This window comes from Tympanuchus pallidicinctus, unplaced genomic scaffold (assembly GCF_026119805.1).
Source record: "Tympanuchus pallidicinctus isolate F22 unplaced genomic scaffold, pur_lepc_1.0 scaffold15, whole genome shotgun sequence".
Taxonomy (NCBI): domain Eukaryota; kingdom Metazoa; phylum Chordata; class Aves; order Galliformes; family Phasianidae; genus Tympanuchus; species Tympanuchus pallidicinctus.
In genome coordinates, this window is record NW_026294669.1 from 4,802,864 (window position 1) to 4,824,915 (window position 22,052).

Consider the following 22,052-nt stretch of genomic DNA (forward strand, 5'->3'; position numbering starts at 1 on the left):
AATAGGTATCAAAACAGCTAGAGGCACACCATGGTGGTTTTTTTCCAAGACTTTTTAGCCAGACTTTCTTTTATGAATAAAGAAGCAGTTAATGACTTCTGAGGTGAAAATGAAACAAAATATAGCTCTGCTGAATGGAGTTTTAGAAGTTCTTTGTTTGCCAAGTGTATATGTCTGTACTGTGAGGTCTGCACTGGATAAAAAGAATTTTTAAGGAAACAAAAGGACAGAATTGGAAAACTTTAGCCAAGGGAAAAAAATAACTGTTTTTCTTGCAAAAGTTCCTGATGTATTTTATATGTTCATAGACCATCTACAGAGAAATACTGTGTGATAAGAAACATTTATTGTATATGTAAAGAAGGATAAAGATAAAAGTTATAAGCTATTCCTGATATTTATTACTCTCAAATGTATCTCTCAACATAGTTTTCTTGTAGAACTTTGTCAACTGATGCTTCGAGGTTTTAGAATTGAAGTAGTCCATTTTGGGATTCATTGCCTAAGTACAGAAAATTAATTTCAAAATAAAATGAGACTGTATTTTACTCAGCACTTCTGAATATTTGTCACACTTTGATACAATGTGTGCACTCTGCTAAGAGCAAAGCTCTTCAAGTTTACAATGTAGACCTCAGAGAAAGGGTTCTTAACTTGCTTGTAAACACTGATTTACAATTTTTATCCTTTTCACATCGTAATAATGATAAAAAATAACAACAAGCCAATCCACCAGCACTGACATTTCTAAAAGTTTCCTTCCACAGAACAAGGACTGTTGGTGGCAGAGCAAAAAGGCTTTGTTTCTGATTTGTTATGACATCACTATTGATCTGTATTTTAGACAAGATCAGGAGGGGGAGAGAAAATAAGACTTTCATCTTTTCTGCTACTCTATCTTAAACATAATTCAAAGGAAGATGCTTTCACTTTAGTCTAGAGGGATGAATCATAAAACTTTCCTGGATTAGAGTGCTATTTGCTTCTTATCTTTCCTATAAAATTGAAAAAAAGAAGAAAAAAAAAAAAAAAAAACAGGAAAAAAAAAAAAACAACTCTGGAAAGAGAAACAGACATGACGTCCAGTTATTTGAAAAGCTGCTGCCAGCTCAAGGCAACTCATATCTGTCCACTAACCTTCTAGGCTTTGTGCGTTCTGTTTTGAGGCACTGACAAGCAGTTTTTGTGAGGAGGAAGAGAAGAAAACTTTTTTCACAAAATCGATCTTTATCTGAGCAGCCCTGAAATAGTCAGGTCACTTACCCTAGAGTGAAAAAGCATGATTAACCAATTCTACCCATTCAATTATGTTGTGTATGGACTGCTTGAAAAAGAGAATTTTCAATTGAGTATCCTGGTTTCTGGATAAATTCTACTAGAGTGCATATCTGTTCTAACATTCAGTCATGGCTGCTAAGCAGTGTCATGAGTATTGGAGCCATGTTTGATTTATTACTTTTGCTCAGGAGTTTCAGTGCTAATTCTTTTTCAGAATTCTTTTATTTCTTAGACATTAATACTGAAATACAACCTTTCTCTGTAGTTCAGTGGTCCTTGTGGCAATTTCCAATGGGTAAGCTTAAAATAATGCCGGAAAGGATATGGTTCTCTATAACAGCCTCAGACAACTAAGCAACCATGCTGGCTCCTTAACTGCAAACAGTGCCTGATATCTGCTTCTTCTTGAAGGCCTTACAGATGGCAGACTGATGTAATATCTGGCTTAATTCAAAGCACAAAAGCAAAAAATGGTAGTAAGGAATTTTTTACACCAATGCTGGATGAGAGGTGAATGATGGTATTCTGTGGGAAGATCACTGTGGCAGATCACTGTTACGTGTAAAAAAACGTAGCAAGATACAGGTACAAACGGACCTTTTATATCAGCATGGAAACTCTCAGAATGATGGAGACAAAATCTCTTAGGCCTATTTGTCTTCTGATGGTTATCAGTTCCGAAGAAAGGATGCAGTAGGGGCAAAGATTGAAACACATGATGAACACTGTTGGCTACAAAATGGATCTATCTGGGAAAAGGCAAATAAAATTTCTCATTAAAAACCTCACTGCCCTCTTTTCTGAGGAAAATAAAAGGATGGCTAGGGAGCTTCAGTTGCATCTTACAATAGTTTGCAAAAGGTTGCTTTACAAAGTTCAAATCTTTAGAAATTTTCAAGTTTTCAGAATCTTGCATGGGTGCAAATAGTGATAGTGAATGCAAGACAAGTACTGACAGTAAATTGGAAAAGTAGTAAATTACAGAAATGAGGTTTTGCAGATGTCATCATGAGATCACAGAATCACAGAATTGTGGGGGTTGGAAGGGACCTCCAGAGATCATTGAGTCCAACCCCCCTGTCAAAGCAGGTTCCCTACATCAGGTACACCAGATTTACTGAGAAAAGACGCTGCAAAGTATAGAATACATTGTAGAATGAAAGACAATAGGAAAGAATAATGAAATCTTGTTTAGAAAGAATGCATGCTGATCCATTATAGAATTGTCTTAGGTGACAAAGTAAGCAAAATATTAGCAAAAGAGATGTTTAAATAAAAACCCATTGTATCAAAGAACAGAATTTAAAGGTACTGCTGTTGATTTCAGTGAGACCAGTGAGCAGTGTGTTCAATAATGTCCCTTTTCTCTTTGATCAGACTTGCTGATGAAGCTTTATTTCTCAAATCGTTTTAGTTATGCTTTTTTTTTTCTGTATTTCTTTATCTGGAATTGCTTAGCAAAATTCTTAAAACTGTGTGAAATAGAATCAAATATTTGTTGATCAAAAATATTAATTTGAATATTGATTTATTTTCTGAATGTAAGCAGATTGCTTTGGGCTGAGAGCTCTTGGGGTGAGACTTGGCAGCTCAAATATTTTTTCCACATGCTTGGCAACAGAAGTGTGAGTTTCTATGTTTCAGGGCTTTTCTTTTGTTCTTTTGTTTTCTTTTCTTTGATTCTTTTTTTTTTTTTTTTCCTTTTTTCTTTTTTCTTTTTTCATTAATACAACTTCTGAAATTTTGTCAACTTAATGTTATTATTCATGTGAACATACTTCATTGCAAAATTGAACATCGCTGTTATTCCATTTAAACCTATTGCAAGCTTAAACCATATTTGGAGCATCACAAATCAAAGCTTCTAATGAGGGAGTGCTTTCCTTTAAAAAGAACAAGGAACAAAGTCAACCTGCAGGCAAATGGTTTTGATATAGACATCCCCATGATGGTTCTACATCAACTGGGACTGTGTACCAATGGAAACATACTCCTCTCTACTCCTCTAGAAAAAAATGAGAATCAATTTCATTAGTGAAACCACATATAACAAACTTCTCACCATACTGAGATTAATATTTTTTTTAATTAACACAGAGACATCATTTCACACCAGCCTGGGATTTTCTATCCAATAAAGCAATGAAAAATACGCCTAAAGTAAAACCAGCTGCTTTTGCATTTTGCACTCATAATGCAAAATTTATTTGCACTCAGTAACAATTGTTTCTCTCTAGGTGTAACAAGAAATTATTAACTTGAACAACTTGTCAAATCATGAACTTTTAGCATCATCTTAAATGAATATTTTGTATGTAATATATATATTCTTCACAGTTTGGGTTTCCTTTGGTATTCATAGAATGTTCTGAGTATTTTCATCCATTATAGGCAGATTTCCAGTCAAAGTGATTCAAGTGAGTGTGAAGTTGTTTCTTCATGCTTCCTGTTCACTTGTTTTTTTTGTCACCTGAATGTTAACCCAATGGAAACTAGGTATTGTCAGTTCCCTCTTGCTGTTAGGATTTTCCACAGCGTAAGGCTTTCTCTCTTATGTTGCACAGTATTAGACCCGAGATGTACATGATGTAGCCAGGTTTCACTGATTTTTGTTGTTGTTTGGTTTTGTTGTTGTTGCTTTTTTGCTTTGCTTTGTAGAAGCATTCGCTCAGTTTTTGTCTCTTTTTAAAGGTTCAGATACAATTGTCGTTTACCATTCCACATGTACTCATAAATTCTTCAGGTTTTCATGGCCTCCATTCTATTAGAAATGTCAGTAAACTGGATACAAATAATTTGCATAAATGTATTTCTTTTTATGACTTATGCATGAAAAATGTTGCAATAATGCTGCACAGAATTAAACAGAAGCTGTGGGGCTAGAGTAATTAATTTTCTTTAATGATGTGAACTATTAGAACAGCAAGATAAAATATAATAGTAATTTGAAATATATGATAGTTATGAAAACAAAAACAAAACCTATTTATTATCTCTTAAAACATGCAGGTAAGAACATGTAAAAATTTCATTCAAGCTCATAAGATAGATAACACTTAATATTTTCTCTGATTTGTTTTCAGAGCCTGCTGATAGACCTCCTCTTCTTCTGATTGCAAACTCTGAAACAATAGAGGTATTACATCTTAATGGAAGCAAAGTGTCTGCCAGAACTCCTGTAAAAGGATCTTCAATTTTGACACTAGATTATAGCTACAGAGAGGACACTATCTGTTGGATTGAATCAAGGGATCTTGCAAGTCAGCTGAAATGTGCAAAGATAACAAAAGCTGGGAAGTTAACAGACGAGTGGATAATAAATGTTGTGCAGTATCTTCACAGTAAGTATTAGACAGTCATTTAGCAAAACAGTCATATTCATCTTTGTGAACAGCTGCAGGAGATCTCAGAAATATTTGAGGCTTGCTGCTGAAGCAGTCTTAAATGTCTGTAATACTTTTATGTATCTCACTCCAATGTATATGTGCATAAAAAGTTTTTTAAAAATGTGCATTTTTATAGTTTAAATAACATTTACATGTCACAAAATCAGGGCAGGGCAACAGAAGAAGAAGTATAAAGTGGTTTCTCATTGGCAAAATGGTGCTGCGTAGCACTTCTATATGGTTTTCTACTACTGGATAATACTAATATTGAATGAATGAGAGACACATGCTTTTCAAATTGCTGTCAGGTATCATACGTATGTTAGTTCATGAAAATAGAGCATTTCCTAACAGGCAGAAAATAAATTGCTGCCTTTTTGCAGTTGAGATAAAAAACCCTCATAATGCTGAATTAGTTTTTAGCATTATAGCAAATAGCAGTCATTTTTTCTATTCGTGGACTGCTGTTATCTTTTGAAGGAGATGTTCGCGCACTTATGCATTTTCATGTGAACAGATTGCAAAACAACATGCAGTGAAAAGAAGACCAAATTTCTTCATCTTTCAGATGAGAATGGTCCATGTGCTAGCTTATAAAGCACAGCACTGAGGAGTGTAATGATGCTGTTAACAGCAGGCTTACAAAAACTCAGGACAAGAAGCTCCACTCCTTTGCTTTGGGCCTAAGATTCTGAACATCTCTTTTTAAGTAGAGATAGATGTCAAAGAAGAACTCTGAACTGACCTCAAACTCTTGGACCATATTCAAATCACAAATTTGATGTGGTATTCCAGAGATTGGGCTTGAGACTATCAAGATAGCTGCTATAAAATATGGTCATTTCTGCATAGTAAGAGAGTTTTGTTTGTTTGCTTGTTTTAACCACTTTTTTTAGTTGTCTATTTAGTGTATAGAAAATTTAATAGAAAAGAATGAAAAAGAAAGTTGGTGGCCCTGCCTGCAGCAGGGGGGTTGGACCTTGTTGATCCCTGGTGTTTCTTCCAACCCAAGCCATTCTATGATTCTATGAAAAAATTAGAACATGTTGTTTTGTTTGGTTTTGTTTTGCCTTGCAACTCAATGTGACTGTATTTTTTTTTAGAGGATTCTCTTAATTTTGATGCAAAGTATAACTGTACTTGATCCTGTCTGCTTTCTATTTTTTTTTTTTTTGATACTGTATTTTCATAGGGTTCTTCATACTCTAGATATCAAAATGCTCTAATGATCATGGAATATTTGATTGTGCCTTTTAAATTCATTCTATTATTGATATTTTATTTTGTTTTCCTTTTACTAAGAACAATCAGATTAACGACAGTCCTTAGCAAAATTTGGTTTGTATTGAACTGTGTCTGTTCTGTCACTTATCTTCATCATCGAGGTGGATCCTAAAGCTGTTTTGTAGTTCTTCCACCAGTTGTCTCTTGCTTTTCTCAGTCTCTGTTCTCTGCATATGAAGAGTCCTAATGATGAGTGTTTATAAATATCTGAAGGGAGTCGGGAGGCAAATGGATGAGGGCAGTCTCTTTTTCAGTAGTGCATAGCAATAGATAAGGAGCAATGGCCTAAAACTTGAACATAGGAAGCTCCATAAAATGTGGAAGAACTTCTTTATGGTAAGGGTGATGGAATACTGGAACAGGCTGCCCAGAGAGGTTGTGGAGTCTGCTTCTCTGGAGATATTCAAGACCTGTCTGGACACCTACCTGTCTGACCTATCATAGGGTACTGTTTTAGCAGTCAGGCTGGACTTGATGATCTCTTGAGGTCCTTTCCAACTCCTGAAATCCTGTGATTCCGTAATTGCCAACCTCTGAGTTGTTTGGATCTGCAACAGCACGTCTGTTCCTGAGAATAACACCATGTCATGAAAAATATATGGTAATGAATACAGTGCCTGAAATTAATAAGCTAGTCATTTTTTGTAGCGTTAGCACACATCAACCTGTGGACTCTTTCTTCTGAAACTTCAGTGTATTTGGTCTTGTTTAAATGAAGAATTGAAACTCCTATGGAAATGCATTACTTCCAAGAGTTCAATCAGAAGTTGTCTGTTACAGATTTTTTCTCCCTCTGTTGTGTAGAAATTGTCCCTCTGGTTAATCTCTTCCCTTCCAGACATATATCTGGAGTTATTTTTGCAAGGAGTCTGGTGTTGCTATAGCTGTTATATATGTCTGCAGACATGTATAGGTCATTTTCTGGCTACTGCAAACCTGATTTTTAATCTTAAATTCTTCTTTTTCTCCCCTTCACCCTCTGTTACCCATCATACAACTTTTTCTATTTCTCTTCATTGTTTAGCACCTGGATCTGATGAGGCAAACAAATTCATTTTTTCTTCCTGGTGAAGAATTTCACCCTGTGCATTTTCAAGTGTAAGAGAAAGTATAAGCTGCTCTGGCAGCTCAAGACAAATAAATGGTTGTGCTGATGAAGTTATTCATAGAAAAATGGAAATTCTGGTTTTCATAGGAAAAAACCCTTTTTTATCATCCATCTGCAAAAACAATATTCCAAAATGTATTTAAAACAAAAGAAAGTGGGGAAAAAAAAAGAAAAAAATATTCTAGTAGTGTTGGTGAAATTCTGAATTTCTTTATGCTTGTCTTTTTTTTTCTTTTTTTTTTTTTTCTTTTTGTGCATAGAAGAAAACATGTTATCTGCATATGACACAAAAATTGGTGGAAAGGTCAGTTGTACAAAGTGTTTGGGACTGCTTGAAGTGGGCTTTCTCAAAGTGCTTTTTTAGTGAAGGCAAGTAAGTCTTGTAGTTAGGAACAAAGAATACAGATACTATTTTAAGATGAAAGACTACTTTTAGGAAAGCAAGGACTGTGAAAATGACTTCACTTTCAAGGCAGAGCATATCGTGCAAGCTCTAGTTAGTGAATATAAAGCTTTGGATTCACAAAATAAAAGAAATTATGGTTCTTTAGTATTTAGCATTCTCCTTCAAAAGGCAGTCCAAGATGATTTCATTTTGACACATAGGAGTCCCAGTTGAGTTCCTTTGAAAAGCAGTGCTAACTTGGTCTGCATCATCTGTACCTTGTTCTTCACAGCTTTAAATGTGGCAGACAGAGGCTCTCCTGCAGCCCGGTTTCATTGGCTACAACACAGGCAGTGTTGGCATTCCTTGTACCAAGTTCTAGAGCATAGGAAATATCATCAAGTTATACAGCGCTAGTTTCAGTCTTGTAAGAATTACTATAGCACTGACAAGGCTTTTTTCTTTTTCTTTTCTGTCTTTCCATGGGCATGGTAATATCAGCACACACATTCTTGTCTTTGCCAAGACCAGGTGTTGGTTATTTTTTTTTTTTTAAACTTGTCTCACTGAAACCAGAAATTGTTGGAAGTTAAGTTGAAAATTTTCCTTTCAGGCAGATTTATATAAGTAGCATTGGAGCCAAATATGATTTCAGGGAAGACTCTCAGGTAACGCAAGCTTATGCACACACCACCCATATAACGGGCATGCTCCCTGACACTTTATACTATCTCGTAACTCTCTTCCAGTTAGTATAGCAGGGCTGCCAGGAACAATCATTTATGTAAAGTGCTACCTTGAGAACCAAAGCAGCAGAATGTCTTTTTAATGGAATGAAAGTGGAAAGTCTCTCACAGTTTTCTGTCTTTCCAACACTGCAATGTGTGATCCCATACCAATGCTTATGTGTATTAGGATGGGGAAGCAACAAGAACAGAATTTTCTGGATGACAGAATCTCCTATGTCTTCATTTAAATAAGCATTTTTTACCTTCACTGTAACAAGTGTCAAGTACCTTGTTCCTCTCCAAACAAGCATCAGGCAGCACAACCTGGGTTTTAGCCACTATTATGCAGAAAACTCACTTCTAAGATGCTGCTTCAGAGCATGATATTTTGTTTGGCTGGTGTTTGATTCAATCCAGTCCAGTTTGGTGTTTGATTCGGGCTTTCTTGGCATATGATATAAGCCCCACCCAGCAGATTCTTCTTGGCCCCATGAGTCCAAGCCAGAGCTGACTTCATGGCTCTCCCACTTTTTGGATGCAGCTACTGTAAAAACCATCAGACATACTATCTAACAGCACTTGGTGAATTTAACCTTCTGTTCCATATTTTTGGTCCCCCTAATCGTGCACTCACAGGCAAACAAATGCTTCCTCTTTCTTCTCAGTTTAGTGGGGAAAAAAAGCAAACACCAAACAGCTCCTTCCAAACAGAAGCATCTGAATAAGGATTAAAAGCATGAGGACAAGGAAGGCTTTTGATACTCTGTGTTATATTTTTCTATTTGTCTCTTTGGGTTTTGACATCATGCAGACACAAACATAGTCCCAAAGCTTCCCCTCCCAAGATCGAAAACATTTCCTAGTGGTAATTAACAACTACTCTGAGTGCCATTCAGAATACCTCCGGTCATTTAGGTTGGCATTTATGACTCTCAATCTTATCAAAGGAAATGCTGAGTAGTGTTCAGAGCATCTGATACAAACCAGAACCAGAAAGAGTGTCCTAAAGAAATAACACAGCATACTTAGGAACCACCAGCAGATCTTACACTGGTGTTAGTGCAGTTCTGGGAAGAGTGGATAAATGCTACTTCTGAGATAACAATTTCTTTAGTTTGTCCAAAGAATTTTTTTGTTATATTTGGCAATATCTCACTGTAGACAAAGCCATTATTAAATACACAAAACTGAAATATTTTTCTTATCAGGGTCCTCTTTATTCAGATTGAATTTCCCATCTCCTTTTACTGCCTTGTGAGATGCTACCATTCTTTAAAGCTGACCTTCCTCTTTACTACTGTGGAAACATTATTTTTATTATTGGACTTTATTACCTTATTATTCATGTCCTTTTACAGTTGACTTGCAAGGATTACCTGGTATGTGTTCTAGCTGTGCTGTGAAATTGTTGATCCTTAATGGGGAACCAGGTTTGTGTCCCATCTAAGGCTATTATATACAATTCATCACTGACATATGTGTAAGATTAGATTTTTCATCAGACTTCACTCATGACTTCCTGAATGCCATTTGTTTTCATGTTTACTTTAATTTCTTTGTTCTTTTAGGCTTTCCCCTGCAAGTGCAAATCTTTAGTAGGAGCTAAAAACCTTTTACTCTGAGATCATATATGGGAAATTCTGTCTGTACTTAAGGGGCTCTGAGGAAATGAGTCAGAGCATAATTAGGGTCATCTTGATGGACAGTAACATAGTCTAGAAGTCTCTGCTGCTGATACTTTTTTGGCTGAATTCATCCTTCATTTTAGTAGACTGGGACTCAGAAAACTTTTGATCCAGTTTGTGATACAGCTTTGTTAGTGCTGTATGGTCTTTACTTAATGCTGGCAACAGTGCTGTCTGATAACTGTCCTCCATGTACTGTTATTTTTCATCCGGTAATATAAGACTCCCTTAGAGACTCAAGCTTTTGGAACTTCCTTTTATCATTCTGCTGCTCTCTTTAAATCCTAGCTAATCTTTTCTGATTATTGGCTACACATAGCCTTTTTGATGATAATCATGTTTACTAGAAGAATAAGGGTAGTTCACATCTTTTGCTGAATGCATTCATTCAGCCTTTCTCAGACAGGCTCAGAGATTGCCTGAAGACTCTGGGATTTGTGTTCCAACATGAACCATCAGCTGGATGTCTTCCACTGATCACAGCAGGTATTGCAAATCCGTGTCTTTTCCTATTAATAGTATTCATATATTGAAGTGTCTGTCTCAGTGCTTGATGGTTTGCACAAAAGTTAGGTGAAAATCTTTGATATCAGAGATCCTAAGAGGGTCATGCATATATTACAAATTTCTAAATGCTAGCTGTGAAGCATCAGTCTGCTTTTGGTGCTTTTTGGATACAGTCCATTCAGTTTGACTTGAGGATTTATGCTATTGGATTGAATAGTGCGCCTGTAACATTGTATTATGCATTTTTGAGGCAATATCTTCCTCAAAGCAGATGTGCTGAATTTGTAGGATTTCCCTCCAATATTAGGTTACCTGCACTTAACCTCTTTTGAAATAAGAGCTATTTATTAACTGCTTGTTAATTGCCAAAAATAGATTTTTTTTGGTCATTCAGTCAGATATAATACTACCATTTCTTCAACCTTTGTTACTTAGCCAACTTCTACAATTGATCTTCTATTGATATCATTCAAAGCCTTGCCTCTGTTCTTATCTAAGCTTGCATGATGTCTTTTTATCTTTTGTGTGCTTTTCAGTAGTAATGCTCTAGGCAGCTAATTCTTATCTCAATGGTATTTCTCAGTACAAATTTTTGATTGCAATATATTTTTCTCTAAACTCCTGGACTCTGCCTCAGATAGTGTACCAAATATTGTCTCCGCAAAGCCTACATCTCTTAATCTCCTTGTTCTCAGTTCTACATTGTCAGATTCCCTTTTTCTCAATCACCAACCTGCTAGCTGACCATTTCTGGATTTCCATCTTAGTACCATTACTGTCCTAACAGTCTGACACAACTGCATTTTGTTTCTCTTCCTTACATACCAACCCAGCCTTGACAGCAAAGTCAGACAGCAAGCTGGAAATTTCCCATTGAAGTATTTCATATATAAAAAGGGACAGTAAAAATATCAGTAACCATGTATGTTTATCAAACATACTGCTGATGAACTCTGTTAAATAGAGTGATTATAATACTTGTAAAAAGTAACATTTTGTACTTTATTAACACTTTTCAGAAATATGAAATTAAGTAATGCGTGTCTTATGTGATTAAACACACTTACACATATGCCTTCAACATCTGTGCGCACCCTGCTGGCTTCGTTTTGGCTTTTTACATGGCAGTCAATGGTAGTATTCTTTGTAATACCATTTTCACAACAAATGAATTTGTTCTGCTTCTGCAAATTCACTGTGTACTTCAGTAATGGGCAAATATTCAGGGAGATGCAGACATTTGCATAGCACAGCCTTCTCAGTGATCAGGAAAAATGTTCCCTTCTGCCTTTCTTCTAAGGAAGGAGGAGACATGCAGGAGACATATTTGTAATCTTAAAATTTCAGCAGAGTTGGCTATGAAATCAAGGCTTTAAGTGTATGCTCTCAGAAGCTATCTTCAATGGCAGTAAAGATCTAATTAACAACGTGGTATTAAATACCATCCACTAATTATACATGCATGAAATTTGTTTGTCTTCTACTGGCACTCTATTTTATTTATAAATTTCATGTATTTAATGAGGTGGCTTTTCTTGCTAAGTGGAAATATTTCTTTGTAATTCCACGTCACACAGGATGCTAATTAAGTCACTTCAATTAGACTAATTGACAGTAAATTTGTTACATACTTCCAGATAATAGCTTATTAATTAATTAATGCAAATAGTTCATTCAGACTTCATTCTCCTCCTAAATAAATAAATAAATAAATAAATTAAACCAAACAACAAAACAACTGAAATCAGCTAAAAAATCAAGAGTTCAAGAATCTTTTATTTTTAACTAATACGCTTTGGATTATGTCATTTAAGTTGATCTTTCACTCACCTTAAGACTCATATCTGAGACACAGATCACAGAAGTCAAGTTGTGACAACATTACAATAAAATTTAAAAATGACTTCTTTTAACCTTTTTTGTCTTTTTAGTAAAGAATAGGGCATAATCATATTGATTTGCAACTCAAACTTTGATCTAATGTCTTGAACTATTACAGGGCAAAGGTAAATAATGACCAAGCTTTTCATAAGTGAATGACAAATGAATCCAAGTAGAAGTTAAATGAGAAGCTATACTTCTCCAGTTTATTAGTCTGCTTTCAAAGCTCACCTGGACATTTTTGTGTTTATTGTGATTTAGGACCAAGAGGCACAAAGTACTTTACATAATACTTTATCAAGGGATCTTAAAGAAAAGGGAATTTCATGTTTGCAAATTTGAGAAAATTGTGATTGTTATTTGCACTGTAGTGGAAGTGGCAAATTAAACACACCCTCTGATTTGGTGGTGTAATATTTGTTGGGGTTTTTTTCCCCCAGTTTTTAACTTTGAGTGACAGAACAAAAGCCTCACTCAAAAAGTATTATCTCCAGTTCATGGAAATGTTTTTGTCTTCTCAGTCCACAGAATTTAGGTTGTGGATTTTTACTTAGAACAAAGCCTATTTGATTCAAATATTTCTTTTGACTTCAGCTCCACAGTAGAACCTGAAGTGAAAAAAGCCTATGAATCATGTTAGTATTATTAAATATATAAAATGGAAGAACAAAACTTATGCTTCTCAGTATTTGACAGTTACCTTGAATAAAATAAGATTTTGGTTTTGCTTTACAACTTTTGCTTGTGGCTTTAGTGAAGTACTTATTCTAAAACCTAAAAGTTGCATGCCAGAGATCTTTTAAGCATAAGAAATCACTTTTTCTAAGACCAACTCTAAGCTATATAAATGTCTTAGTTCTTGAAAAAAATGTCCTCTAATCATTGTAACAAATTCAGGGAGAAGAGAGGACGCAATATGCAGAAGGGTTGGTTTGTTTGCACAAAGCTGAAGCCCTACATTTTATCAACATGTCACAAACCAGCTGCTGTTTGATATGTTGAGTTAGGCATTCATCGTAACACTTCTTGAATTGATGATAAAGTTCCGAAAGTCTTTGCATATGTAATTGCACAGAATATGTCACACCATGTAAACAAATTAATGAGCTGATGGTGGAGTTGTTGGGATACCTTTTGAAATTGGCAGTTCCAGAGACTCAATTTTTTGCCATTTTTTTTGGACTTGCTTGCATTATGTACATTGATAATTTGCTTAACTACACAAATCCATTCGTTTTATTACAAGGATGTGGATTTGTTTGTGGGTTTTGTTAGTTTGTTTGTTTGTTTGTTTGTACTTATCTGTGTAAGGAGGAAAATATAATGTATTTGTAAAGATCAGCACTACTTCTCTTCCTGTTTGAAATATCCTGAAAATAATACATATCTTCATTTTAAAACTCTTTCAAGGATTTAATGGTTAGCCACTAAGTCTGTTCAACTGGTTTCAAAATTCAGATTTTGTTTCATAACTATTGCATTAACTCCAGAAACGATCCTTTGGGGAAAAGAAGACCCAAGTAAGATTAAGAAGTGGGAAAACATAACATTTTATAAGACTCTATGAATGCATTGTCATCTGTGTTATATATCTTTAAAAATAATTGGCCAATATTTGGATTTCTTTTCCTTCTACAAAGCCTTAATTGGACAGACAGTTATTCCTTCATAGAGTAGAAGGAGCGAAAAATGATTTGAGAAAAGCTATCCTGAAAATAATTACAGTGTGCATCTATGCAAACTGTCAAACATCTGGAGAGCTGTGCAGCAGACAGAGCTGCTCGTGCACTTCTGCTCCATTCCTAAGCACAGACTGCATCAACACACGGTATCTTGCTGCAGTTTTAGAAGAGGCAAAAAATATTAGTGCAAGGAAGACAAGAGTGTACCTTGTAGAGAAAACCTGGAGAGGGATGCAATGTATGTCTCTCTTTATTTCTCTGAAAGTATTGGGACAAATTCTTTTTATTGTTTACAGGAAAGGAATGGTTTAGATTAGATGTCAGGGGGAAGTTCTTCAAAGAGAGAAAGGTGAGGTGTTGGAATAGGCTGCCTAGGCAGGTTGTGGATACTCCATACCTGGAAATGTTCAAGACCAGGTTGGATGGGGCTCTGGGCAGCCTGGTCTAGTATTAGATCTGGAGGTTGGTGGCCCTGTATGTGGCAGGGGGGTTGGAAATTGATGACTCTTTGGGTCCCTTCCAATCCAATCCTGTCTATGATTTTATGATTTCATGAAGGAGGAGAGATTTAGAAAGAAGGGCAATATGCTGGTAGTCATGAGTCTGTTATTTTTCTTGAGACTTTCTGAGTGATATTTATGAAATAATCTCATATTTTCCCCTCTATCTGTAACATGAGAATGACAGTGTTTCTATATGGTGTAGAGATGCTGTGAGGCTTAAAAAGAAGAATGCATAAGGTAAAAGTAGTTAGCACAACGCACAAAAAGCTTCTGTAGTTGAGAAGAGATAGGATTATGGCCCCATATATTTCTGAATGGCTTATAAAATTTTCTGGAAGGGTCTGGGAGTCTTCTGAAAGCACAGCTGTGCAAATCTAAGAGCACTTGGTGTGAGCCATGTTACTGGAAACAGCAGATGTCTGAGTAGGTTGGGATACATTTGTATGGGAAACTATTTTGGTATTTGCTTTTAAGATAATGGTGAGGTAGTCCAATACCTGGATTCCCACCACTATCATAATGATGATGATAGAAATAAAGGAATAAGAAGCAACATCCTGATGTCCTGTTGAAAATGTATGAAAATAGAAAAAAAATAATAATCTGTAAGTCTGAAACTGTTTTATTTTTATTTTTTGCATTGCATGAAATAGGTTAGCAAAAAGGGGTTTTTTTGTTTGTTATTTTTTTTACTGGAAGTCAGTCTGTATTTTACGTCTGGACAATTAGGTGATGTTGGTCAAGTCAAATATAACAGTTTTCTTCTCAAAGACAATTATTTTGATTTTGAAATAAATGGATGGAAAAAAAAAAAAAGAAATGGACAAATAGGACGAAAGGGAAGATAATGGTTGCGTGAGTGTGTATCTGTTACAGACAGCTGGCAGTCAACACTCAAAGACATGAAGGACTTCATTTGCTCGTTTTCTTCAAGCTGTAACACCAACTATGTGACATCACTGAGTGCTTCGCAGTGGCTTTGAGTGTTTTGCAGAAGTACAAGCATGCTGAAGGTGCCAGGCAGTGACAGTGTTCCCTCTGCACTGTGATAAAGAGTTACCCATGGATATGATGGTCCTTTTTGAATAACTTCATTTCTAGAGGCAGTGAAAAAGATGAAGTAAGCAGCTTAATAAGAAACAGTGTCTTTTTCTTTCCTTTCCAACTCTGAAAAAAGAAGTCATCTCGTTTAGGAAAGTACACGATATAACATTGTTCCAGAGATATTGTGTGGCACTGTGGGGTCTCATAATGTATTTGCTAAGTGTTGAAGTCATATTTTTAAAAAACTAAAGATATTTAAAGTTTTTTACACTATTCTTTTAAATCACAATTCTCAAGCTGGTTTTAAATTGTTCTCAGTATGCAGATTTTAATTTTACTATAAGCACATTTTTAAAAGATTAATTTTAGAAAAAAATTCTGTTTGAAAACATAATTTATTCTCCTCTTCTCCTAGTGTGTTTGAGGTGAAGATAAAGACTTCTGTGTCCAATAAGAATATTTCTTGTATATGTCAGAATGAAATAATCGATGGTCAGTGTTACCTTATGATCAAAATAAAATTGAATGCAATAATGCCCTTTGGTGAAAGGGAACAGATTGATTTATAGAAGTGGGTCATATCATGAACTGTTTAGTCATATTGACTAGACTATACATTGCTAAATGCAACAATATTGGGCTGAATATGAAATTGTTGTTTTCCTACAAAATTTGTTATCCTACAAAATTGTGATCTACATTTTACCTGCATGACACTACAGCATACTCCTGGTCCTCTGAACCAGTGTCATCTGATAAATGTCACCTTCTACAAGACATGCAATTTGGGTTTCCTTCCTTTCCCAACCTTTTCTTTAAGAGCTGACTCAGTTCATTTACTTCTATATTATCCTCTGAAAAGTGCTCCTTATAGCATCATTGTCTACTTCTGGGATTAAACTGCTCACATTCTTTCTGGAAGTCATTTTCCTTGAATACTTAGTATTGCAAAAGTAACTATATATATATTTGACACGTCTTTAAAATTGAAATACTCAAGCACCTAGCATCTTTATGGGAAGATGATAAAGTGACCTTATTTTTGTCAAAGGATGGTTTATGAAGTTCTTAATGAATGTGGCAGTCACGAAAGGTGGAAGGTTGTACACTTCTGTCTTTGATAGAGGTGGTTAAAAGAGAAGAATATCAGACCTAATGTAGCCACAACAGTTTACTTAATCCACGTGTTTGATGGCATGCCTACTGCAGCTGAATTATGCTTTAATTTTAACAGTGAATGACTTAACAGCTTTGAAGTAAATAACTGGGTTTGATTTACAGTCTCAGTAGATTTATAAGAAGCTTTTCAATGTGCAGTTAAAAAAAAAAACAACAAAAAACTGTTATAGCTATGTACCTCTATAAATCTGTCTTTATTGTTCAGCATGTATGCAGTCTATTGGGACCCCATTACAAGTTTACAATCATTTGGCAATCTGTTTGAAACTCAGTAATGCAGAAATTAGAAAAGTTACGTTTTTGACTATTCTTACTTGCTTCTAACATGAGATTGGCAGAAGAATATTCCCTCCTTATAAAAATCTAAATCCCTAGGATTAAAAAACAGGGCCATTCATATTGACATTCTTTCATTGTTTCACAGTTCTGCTTTGCGCATTTGCCCCTACTGGCATCACAGCCAAATTTCTGACTCAAGATCCAAAATGCAGAAAAATTTCACTTATTTTACTCACTCTAGAAACATGATGCATTGTGACAGAGAATCATAATGTGAGTGAAAGAAGAAATATGCTAAAAACTTTAGGAGCAGATTTTGCTACTCTACTGTAAAAACCCTGGCAAAGGTTCATAACCCAAGCATGTCTGGGATCCACCATAAGTGCATTTCCTCCAAATGCTCTGTAAACAGAGATTTGTTAGAAAATAAAGGGCTGATTTTTGCTGTTATTCTGTAGATTGCAGGGTTCCCAATGGGAGAAACAGACTTATCATTCAATGTGCATTTCTCCCTCCATGCACCATCTCAACCCATGTACTAACATGGGTTAGTCTTAACTACTGCTTGGCCCAACTTCCACCTGTGGGACTAGGCCTCCCAGCAGCGTCAGAAACTAAGCTACCAAAAAAAAAAAAAAAAAAAAAAACCACCCTGAAAGAATCTAGCTTCTGTATAAGTAAAAGCAGTAAGCAACAGGACTATTGCAAGACAAGTTGGAGGTAGAAGAGGGCCACCAGGTGGGCTTTTTTATTTGTGTTTTTAGTTAACAGCAAATATATGTGCTGTGCCACAGTAGCCTGTAGATCTGGCTTGCTTGAGCGTATCTTGTCATCAGTGCAGAGAGGATATCTTACAGGTGAGAACTAACAGAGATCTCTTTTTTGGGGACATTGTGCCACAGTCTCTATAGAGTTATTTGCAATGAATCTGCTCCAAAATGGTGTGAAGGTACTAGAGGTACCTTCTCCTCTTGAGAAGTGGACTGCATCCAGAAGAATGATAAAAAATACAGTATGAAACATTTTAATTTTGATTATAAACCTAAGCGTGTTCTCTTCCATATCTAGTAGGAATGCTTGAGTCTACAAGTGACTGGAGAGATGGCATCTCTGAGAGACTAGATCAATTCATGTGCCATCAGGATGCTTTTATTAAGTATTCATAATATTTAGAATAGGATCATAGTTTTTTAAAGTCTTCAGTTTGGGGAAACTGTTATTGTCTAAATATTCACATTTATAGGTTTTAAAGCATTATATTCTAATATCCTCTAGGGTTAGAAGAATACGAACTATGTTTTTGACAGTAACCCAATTTATTGAAATTTTATGTTATCCAGCAAACAAGAGAAAAAGCTTTCTTCTCTTCTAAATATCTTGTAGTCTGGATGCTTTAAAGTGCTTATTTAAATTCAATATGTTTTAGATTTTGCATTACACTCCTTACAAGCACAATCTGATTTTTTTTAAAGGAATTAGATATTTGAGGATGAGCCATTTGGAAAAGTTAGATGGGTATCTGTCATTACATTTTTCATTTTAAAACATATGCAGTAATCACTCAGGACTCGTCTGTTTAAAGTTTAGACACCAACGTTGTCTGACTTATTGAATGATGACATTTTTAATAAAAAACATACTTTGTAAATGGCATTGCAGACACAATTATGGCCAGCTGCTACCAGTAGGAGAGGCACAGATAAATCTATCTATGCCAGTTCTAACTTTACCTAACCTTGTCACTACAAGGCTGTCTGGGCTGCTAATTAAGAATATAACTCACAGAAAAGAGGTAGAGCAGAAGCAGATTTCACAGCCTGTCATTTAAGCATGTTTTAACTACTGTTTACCTGGTCACATTATTAGTGGCTGTTTAAGTAAAAGAAAGACTTGCCACTGTTGGTCTCATTACACAAAACTTGACAAAAAAGCCTGTCTTCGAGCTGCTTTCTGTTGCTCTTTGGAACAAAATTTTTTAGTTGTGTTGTAAATATGTCATTTTATCTTTTCTTTTTCTTTTCTCTAAACAGGGAGTAAATTATATGGAATATGCCTGGCACTTTTATTGTTTGCTTACCTTATACAATTCACACAGCCTTGCTGGAAAATACCTCAGATTTCAGTTAAAAAAAAAAAAAAAAAAAAAAAAAAAAAAGCAAAAATAAAATGCAAAGGTTTGTTTAGTTGTGGAGAAGTTAAATGCATGTATTTGGAGAAAAAAATAAAATACACTTTGAAGATTCAGGAAACATAAGGAACAGACAAAATCTCTCAAATATGTTGTCCTAATTTTTAATTACTTTCATGTTACTTCGTTTCTCATGGAGTCTGATTCCAGACTAATATATACATTTTTTCCTGTTTTTCCTATCTTTAGCAGAAAGCAGGGGATGCTGCTGTAGTTGAAATACAGGGAAGCTAACACTGAAGTCCTGCTATTTGATGATAACTAGCCCCAGAGGCAAACAGTTCATGACACAACAGGCTATACAGAAAGCAGGTGTGAAAATGCCTGTGAGACATGAAGAGCCTTTGGTGTATAGGGGACTGAAGGTGACTCCTCTGACAATGAGGCATTTGAGCAGCACCAACCTGGTTCTCCTGCACTGCCCGGCTGTCAGGGGCCATGCTGACATCTTCCATGTTGTAGGATGCTCACCTGAGGAATATTTAAGCTCCTGAAGGTTTGATTGGAGCAATCCTTTCTCACTTCTCAGAAGCATTTATTCCCCTAGCATATGGCCAACCATCCAAAAAACTTGCACAGCTTTCAAAATTCCCGTTTGTTGAGTCAGTTCTAGTAGACTAAATTAAACTAGTGGCTCCTAACAGGCTTGACTATCTGTGACAGCACTGAGCTGCTCCTTACAGTGAGGAAAGATGCCTGTAACATAAACACTTGATGCTTTGATGCAGTAGGAGCATAATTTACTACCCTCCCCTACCCTCCCCTCACCTGAGGTTTCCAGACTGTGTCTGTGGGGGTCATTGCTACCACAACTTCAAACCACTTCCCCATCACATCAATTGTCAATGAATTGTTGCTCATTGAGTCTTAAATGGATTTCCAAGATCTTTAGGGAGTTCCCATTATGCTCATGTTCAGAACAAGGAAAAATTTAGACATGTAACACAGTGGAAGCATTTGCACTTGAAATAGAGAGGTCATCTGTCTTTTTAATTATTAACCAGAAATTTATGTGCGACACACTGGGAATTTTTAGTTTTAATTGTATTTCCTCCAGAATAATTCCTCTGTTGGCTTGGAGGTTTCTGCACAGACTCCAGCTATTTCCAGATCCCCGTGTCATTTGCTTGGATCATTTCTTGCATTAAAAGTAAGAAATTTTACTGAAGTGCACATAGAAAGAAAACATTCTAATTTTTCTATTTCAGGTTTTTCTTGCAGGTTTGTGGGTAACAAAGTCTGCTAGCTTATTTATGTTAATGAACAGTGCTTGTGTTGAATCCTTGATTACAGCAGTAGGACAAACAGAAGAATATGGAACTGTTATTCTCTTTTTGTTTACTGAAATTGTGTTGCGCAAATCCTCGTTTGAAATTAAAATGTGAGCTTCCCATGATATATATTAGAAATTCAAAATGAAAGTAGACAATCATTCAACACAGTTCTGATTTTCATAAACTGCATTTTGGTCCTAAGACACATATTTCTAGTTCCTTTTGAAAATATAGCCATCCTCATAGGAAATTGCTATTTCTTTCAAATTATGGTAATAGTAGCGTGTTTCAAAAAAGAAAAAGTTTTACTAGTGCCCACTCTCAACACAGTGTCGTTAACTAGACTAAAATTTAGATGACATGACATCTTAGTGTTTCTTTCTGAAGTCCTGAAGAGGAAATTCTGGTTTTTAGAAAGCACTAAAGGAAACTTGTCCACATTTGGCAGAAATACTCCATGGAAGCTGTGACTAAAATAGGGAAAAAGCCTAAAAGTTATATACAAGGTTACTCAAACTAAATGTATGTGTTTTCAGGAGGAAGCATTTCTTTTTAGAGATTTCCAAAACTGTGTGAATAAAAGAAAGAATGAATAATTACTTTAAAAATTTGAGCAGACTAGCTATCTGCACATACTGGGTTTTAATATATGAATCCAGAAACAAGCATGAAATAAATTCAATGACATCTTGAGCACATAACTATATATTTTAAAAGTCTCCAGTGCAACCAAAACCTTATCTCTATGGTATATAGTGTATTCGATTTGTGTGGGAGCCATTCAAAGCAGTTTAATGCATAGCTGCTACTGAAACCATAGATATTAAAAGTTTGATTCATAAAAGCTGCCAGATGAGTGAATTTCTCATGTGGGATATGATTTCACAGCGGAGTATATTTGGACAATTCTTTTTAAACTTCTCTTGTGAGCAATTGGATGTGTCCTAAGTACAGACGAGCTGATGGTATAAAAAAGATGAAACCTAAAACACAACAGTGGAATTTAAAATACACAACATATTTGTGTTAGATTGACCGTTAAATGAAAATTCGACCGTGCTTTGAATGTCTAAGTTAATTACTACATTTCACTGAGCAACAGAATATTTATTGTTGGGAGATATGTTCTTTGCATAGAGAGAGGCCTCCTCCATTTCATGCTGTAGGCTTCTGGAGAAAATACAAATTACTATGCTTCTTTTTCTGGAAGCTGTGACCTAGCATAGCATACTATGTAATGAGCAGCTTTAGAAGGAATGCATTTGGAATGAGCTTGCATCTTGCAAATAGCCTGTGCTGCTGGTACTATGCTCTTCTCAAATATAACCTGCTGGGGAAGGGAAAGCAGAAAAATAGGAGTTAAGAGCAACAAATGGTTTTTGAAGTCTCTGACATAGAGGTTATTCTGTTAAATTGCTTCTGGATGCCTCACTTTTCCTGGACTGTTGATCAACCTCTGTTCCAACTATTGGATGCAAATCATTGTCCCTAGTATGACCTCCAATTAATTTCCTTGTGTACCACAAACACCTGCTTAATGTCATTTATTTTTAATGACATGTTAATGAATATCTGAAAAAAATGAAGCCTGAATTTTAAAGATGTAAAAATATTCACATTATCTGTTATGTTAACAGATATAACAAGCTGCATGTATCATG

At 35.5% G+C, this 22,052-nt stretch overlaps 1 protein-coding gene across 5 annotated transcripts in view; it reads left to right on the plus strand.

Moving 5' to 3' along the window:
• The window catches only part of LRP1B (LDL receptor related protein 1B), a 587,100-nt gene that overhangs the window by 322,659 nt on the left and 242,389 nt on the right, over positions 1-22,052 (plus strand). For all 5 annotated transcript variants that reach the window (XM_052675647.1, XM_052675649.1, XM_052675650.1 and 2 more), the window contains one exon: positions 4,362-4,619. In XM_052675647.1, the coding sequence (XP_052531607.1) occupies positions 4,362-4,619 (258 nt within the window). The remainder of the gene's footprint in view (positions 1-4,361; positions 4,620-22,052) is intronic.